General features: G+C 43.0%; 1 protein-coding gene across 5 annotated transcripts in view; it reads left to right on the forward strand.

The window, feature by feature from the left end:
* Nucleotides 1-6,000, forward strand: part of ARMC2 (armadillo repeat containing 2) — a 120,097-nt gene extending 114,097 nt beyond the window's left edge. For 3 of the 5 annotated variants that reach the window (XM_043510776.1, XM_043510777.1, XM_043510774.1), the window contains one exon: nt 5,370-5,999. In XM_043510776.1, the coding sequence (XP_043366711.1) occupies nt 5,370-5,554 (185 nt within the window). In that variant the 3' untranslated portion in view covers nt 5,555-5,999. Of the gene's footprint in view, nt 1-5,369 lie in introns of all 5 variants that reach the window. The other 2 variants (XM_043510775.1, XM_038396489.2) reach the window with 2 other exon arrangements.

Below are 6,000 nucleotides of genomic sequence, written 5' to 3' on the forward strand. Positions count from 1 at the left end.
AGATGAGGCAAATCTTTGGTTAATTTCTTGAAAAGTTGTATATTACTGTTGAGGCAAGGATTGGATGGTAGTTGGGAAGACCTGCTAAGAAGTGAGATGCCCCAAAGTCTGCTGCAGACATTTCTAGTCTGCGAGAAGTGGTTCATGTTTACTGCAAAGTTACTAAGTAATTTATTTGTTTATTTTTCCTTGCTTTGCAGTGATAGGTGGCCCTGTACTGCATGATAAGATAAGGCATCTGTCCAAAAATACTTATTGCACAATCAATAGTGCACCTCTTAGCATTTCTCTAACAAAAGCACAAACATGCTAGTCAGTCACAATCATTCCTGAAAGGTCTGCCGTCCCGTTGTGACTGTGCATTTTCATTTTGGATCGTTCTTAATGTTTTCATTAAGGATTTTTCCTTTTCATTTAACATTTTCTTCCTCCAGCTATTAAGATATTGACACAGTACATGATTACCCCCATTAGCTTGTTCATCTGCCATCAGGTGGGTGTCCTTCTGCAATTACAATTTTAGTTGTAGTATGTAAAGATGCTTATTTAAATCAAATTTTAACTTGAAAGTTAATCTTCCTCAAATTTATGGTCAGAAGAGTGACTGTACAAATGGGACTCTTACTCACCAGATCTGCTTTGTGTGTGTGTGTGTTGGGAGTCATCGTATGTTGGTAGTGACAACAGTGAGTAAATATTGGCCTGCAACCCTCTCCTGTCATTATACCCACTATACACCTTGATTATCAGCAGTAAAGTTCTACCAGTCAGGAAGGAGGAGGCAACTTCAGTCAATTAATAGACTGTACCTAAGCAGCAGGCCAGCCCTTTCCCCTCATTTGTTGGACTCCTGTGAGTTGGAGCATGGAGCAGCAATCACCTCAGTTCACTAGCCTCACTAAGCATCTCTAGCAAGAAAATACATATAATGACGTAGACAAAGGTGAAGGAAAAGGAGAGTGGGAAAAAGTCTGCAGAGAGAGAAGAGGCAGGAAGGACAGCAGCAAGGAAAGCCATTTCTTCTTTCTGCCCCTTTTCAGACCCTTGTACTCTGAATTGCAAAAGCATCTCTCCTCCCCTTTCAAGTGGCTCTGTCACAGTCCATCCAGGGGACTCTTCTCTCTCTTCTAACCTCTTCTCTCAGGGAGAGGTGCTTTTTTTGCTGCCCTTGATACCCTCTTCCCACTTGCTCTAGTGACTGCCTCTGCAGGGCCCTTCAGCCTGGCACTTCCTCACTCTGCATAGTTGCTTCAGTTACCCCATTGCAGGAGTTCCCTCAGGAACTGCAGACCTGGGGCTTGTCTCTAGCTGTGTACCTTGTGATGTTGGGCAACTTGGTTCCTATTTCCACATCATGCTTTTTCCTCCTTCCTCTTCAGTGGGTTTTAATATGGCAATCCAATTGTCCCCTACCTCATTTACACGTGAGTAGTAGGGGGGTGACAATACACTTACATTCCACTATGGCCTGGTAGTGTCGTCCTCTCCTGTGGGCATCCTCTCACAGGTCACTCCTGCCCTCAGGCTGCAGGGATTCTCCCAGTTCTTATGGCACAGAGCCTACACTCTATGCTCTAGTCCTGGGTTCCACCGCACCATGAAGAAGCAGTATGTTGGTCTCACTCCTGGGATGGTATTCATGTGCTCTGTAGTGCAGGAGATACACCCTGTCAAGGTTCCTTCCCCCCTCTGAACTCTAGGGTACAGATGTGGGGACCTGCATGGAAGATCTCCTAAGCTTACTCTTACCAGCTTAGGTTAAAAGCTGCCACCACCAAAGTGTTTCACAAAGAAAAGGGAAACAGCACACTTGGAAATGTCTTCCCCCCCAAAAAATTCCCCCAAGCCCAGCACCCCCTTTACTGGGGAATACTTGATAAAAATCCTCACCAATTTGCATAGGTGAACACAGACCCAAACCGTTTGATCTTAAGAACAATGAAAAGCAATCAGGTTCTTAAAAGAAGAATTTTAATTAAAGAAAAAGTAAAAGAATCACCTCTGTAAAATCAGGATGGTAAATACCTTACAGTGTAATCAGATACAAAACATAGAGAATCCCTCTAGGCAAAACTTAAGTTACAAAAAGATACAAAAACAGGAATATACATTCCATTCAGCACAACTTATTTATCAGCCATTTAAACAAAACAGAATCTAACACATATGTAACTAGATTGCTTACTGACTATTTACAGGAGTTCTGACCTGCATTCCTGCTCTGGTCCCGGCAAAAGCATCACACAGACAGAGAGAACCCTTTGTCCCCCTCCAGCTTTGAAAGTATCTTGTCTCCTCATTGGTCATTTTGGTCAGGTGCCAGCGAGGTTATCTTAGCTTCTTAACCCTTTACAGGTGAAAGGGTTTTTCCTCTGGCCAGGAGGGATTTAAAGGTGTTTACCCTTCCCTTTATATTTATGACACACCCTGATTTCCACACTGAGAAGGGGGGTTGGGAGATTAGATGATTTGTACCTAGATACATACAGTAACTCCTCACTTAACGTTGTAGTTATGTTCCTGAAAAATGCTACTTTAAGCAAAACAATGTTAAGTGAATCCAATTTCCCCCATAAGAATTAATGTAAATTGGGTGGGCTTAGGTTCCAGGGAAATTTTTTCCACCAGACAAAAGACTATCTATCTATCTACACACACACACACACACAGTATAAGTTTTAAACAAACAATACTGTACACAGCAGTGATGATTGTGAAGCTTGGTTGAGGTGGTGAAGTCAAAGGATGGAAGAGGGTGGGATATTTCCCAGGGAATGCCTTACTGCTAAGTGATGAACTAACATTCGGCTGTGCCCCAAAGGGTTAACACGTTGTTAATGTAGCTTCACACTCTACAAGGCGGCACAAATGGAGGGAGGGGAGACAGCATGGCGGAGAGAGACAGAGATGCGTTGCCTTTTAAGTACACTGACCCCACTCTAAGTACACTGCCTTTTTAAGTAGATCAGCTCCATCCTGAGCCCTGTTGTGTCCCCCATCCCGCTCTGTGGAGATGAAGTACAGAAGTGGGGGGAGGCGGATACCCTGACATTAGCACCGCTCGTCCCCACCCCTGTCTGCATGTTAAGCCGGAGGCTCCCAGGAGCAGCACATGGCGGTGGGGGGAGGGACAGCTGACCTGCCTGGCAATTGATAGCCTGCTAGGCGGATGCCACAGGGAACTTAGGGGAGCTGATCGGGGCTGCCGGCACACCCTGGTTCCAAGCCCCCACCAGCTCGCTCCAACAGGCTGCTCTTCCTGCAAGCACTGGAGAAAGCAGGCGACTGCCAAACGTTATAAGGGAGCATTGCACAACTTTAAACGGGCATGTTCCCTAATAGATCAGCAAGGAAGTAACATTAACTGGGACGACTTTAAGTGAGGAGTTACTGTACTTCCACAGAGGATCCCATTCATCTGGCCCATCATTGTAATCTGCATCGCTGTGGGGAATTTTCAGCTCCAGGTCTGCGCTATTCACTTTGGTCTAATCTCTGCCTCCTGTCCTTTCCAAGACTTTCATAGCCTACTTGCTGCAGTCGTGTGCATATACAATATGCTTTAATGATCTTTTGATCCAGGACCCCTCAACCAGGATCTTTACCCATTCTTTCAACATGTTACGGACCATAAGTGTAATTTCTTACAACAAATAAACATCAGAATCCCTTAGCTGTCCTTTCCAGAGTCCACTCCCTGAGCCCCTTTGTGGTCAGATTCATTTTGAGCCTTTTTGGCGATGTTGCTGCTTGTTTGGATCTGATGTTCTGGCTTTGCTTTCATCTCCAGCCATTGCAGGGTTTCTTGCTGCAAAGACAACACTCTTCTCTTTAGACAAATTGCTTTTCCTTTCTATTACGTTTTGGAAGTCCCTGTTTTGGAGGTAGCCTTCCCCCCCACTACTTTTGGTAGGGTCCAGCTTCTCCCATCCTTTCATCTCCACCCTCATAACCACAGTTGCTAGCGTTGTAGGCTGTGATGTTCATTTGGGCATCTCGGTATGGGGGACTTGCAGCCCCCTGCCTTGAAATGCCAACTTCAGTGTGCTGGTATTTCAGGCATTCCAAGCTCTCCCTTTGTCTTAAAGCTATGACTTAACCTAGTGTGACATCCACAGCCCTCTGCCCTTCGCAGAACCCCCCTCACCTATGCTTGGGCAGAGCCCCATTTCAGAATATGGCCTTTGGAAGTTGCTGCCCAGGATCTCATTCAGTTCTCTCTGATGGCCTAGAGGCCAAGTGGCTTCCATTCCATTAGAGGAAATGGCTGAGATCCTATCAGAGTTGGAATCAGTTCCCCTCCACTACATGCTCAAAGAATAAAAGTAAAAAGAGAAAGGCACTTGCTTTGCAAGGGGATGGGATCTACCACCTGTTCCCTGAGGTAATTGCTAGATTTGCCAAAATGTTGGATTGCAGTAGCTCTGCCTTGAGGCCTCTTCTGAACTGACTCAGCCAAAACTCAGTCATGTTGGGGGAAAAAAAAACCTTAATTTAGTCCTCCTTTCAGACATTTGTCAAAAACCATCAGTTGTGCTTGGCACTTGTAGTGGATTCCAAATTCTGAAGCATGTTCCTTCAAGTTCCACTGTAAGCCTGCCCTAAGTTTTTTTTTTTTTGTTTGTTTTTCCCCCCCTTTCCACATCTGATAGTTAAGGCTGTTGCTGGGTAAAATAGGAGAAGAAGAACATAAGATTACTCACCAGTAATCCTGTTTGTCATAGTTTTCTTCTCCTATCGTACTTGCCTCCAATCTCCGCTCACGAAGCAACATTTGAAGACCACCTGTCTAATCTTCTCTAGTCTACTCTTTCCTGTTTTTTCTTGATTTGGATGTTTCTGTAAGGTGGACAGGCTTAAATGCTGTATTAATCCGTCCAGCCTCCTATTGGTGGATCAGGGATATCATTGGATAGAATTGGAGAAAACAACAAACCAGATTACCAGTGAGTGATTTATGGAAGAGCCAACACAGTCATAAACGAATGAGCTGGATTACCTCCTGGCTTGTACATCTACAGATTTGTTAATTACATTTAATTGTAGAATCTCTTACTGTTGATGATGATCAAACCAGAACAAGCACAGCTTGACTTCAAATTCCCAAGCTGGCACTTAGGGAAAAAAACCTGTTAGTTGTAGACAACTATTGTGAAGCCATTGAGAGGTGATAAATATAGACCCCATAATACTATTTTTTCCACTCATTTTTCTGAGCCCAAATGCATTCATGTTTTTCCATTAGAACTAAGCTCTTCAGACTGAGGTTTTTAGTTTAACTCAAAGTTGTTTGCAAACTATGAATGTAGAACTGGTAAAAATTGTACATGCCCTAGTGTTAATACATAGGGGTTTTTTTTATTCTTCAGCATTGTTGACATTTTTCCCCATTACAGATGAGGAACTAGCATTGGATTACAACTTCGACAGAGATTTAAGGGACTATCACAAACTGTACTGGGAAACAGAGTTCAAGCCTGTGGCACAGAAGCTTCTCAGCAGAATTCAAAGCCACCATTCCTTCCTTCAGCCTATCACTATGACTTCATTTTAACCTGGGGGCTGCTAATCTGTTAATACAAACCACAGAATATTTCAGCTGTTTTAAAATAGTAGTGGTAAATGCAAACAGGATTTGCTATTAATATATTGAAAACAACTCCATTAAGTGCTGATTATCTTTGTATGTAGATTGTATATTTAACTATTTCTGATGCTACCTATACATTTTCATTGGCAAGCATGTTGGACATTATGGGAAAAATGAATAAAATTAATTTATCTCACAGCTAGACTGAATAATATTTTTTGAGAAAGTTATATCACTTTAAACCTCTGCTTAAAAAAAAACAAATAATTGATGTAATGTGGCTTTTCTAGTAATTAAATTCTGTTGGGGGGTTTCTTTGGTGGAGAAGTTTGTTTACAGCTGAAAAAAGACTATTTGAATAATTTGCCAAACTTACTTCTTATAGTTAGGTTTTTTTCCCCCCAGCAATG

The sequence above is a fragment of the Dermochelys coriacea genome, chromosome 3 (assembly GCF_009764565.3).
Source record: "Dermochelys coriacea isolate rDerCor1 chromosome 3, rDerCor1.pri.v4, whole genome shotgun sequence".
Taxonomy (NCBI): Eukaryota; Metazoa; Chordata; order Testudines; family Dermochelyidae; genus Dermochelys; species Dermochelys coriacea.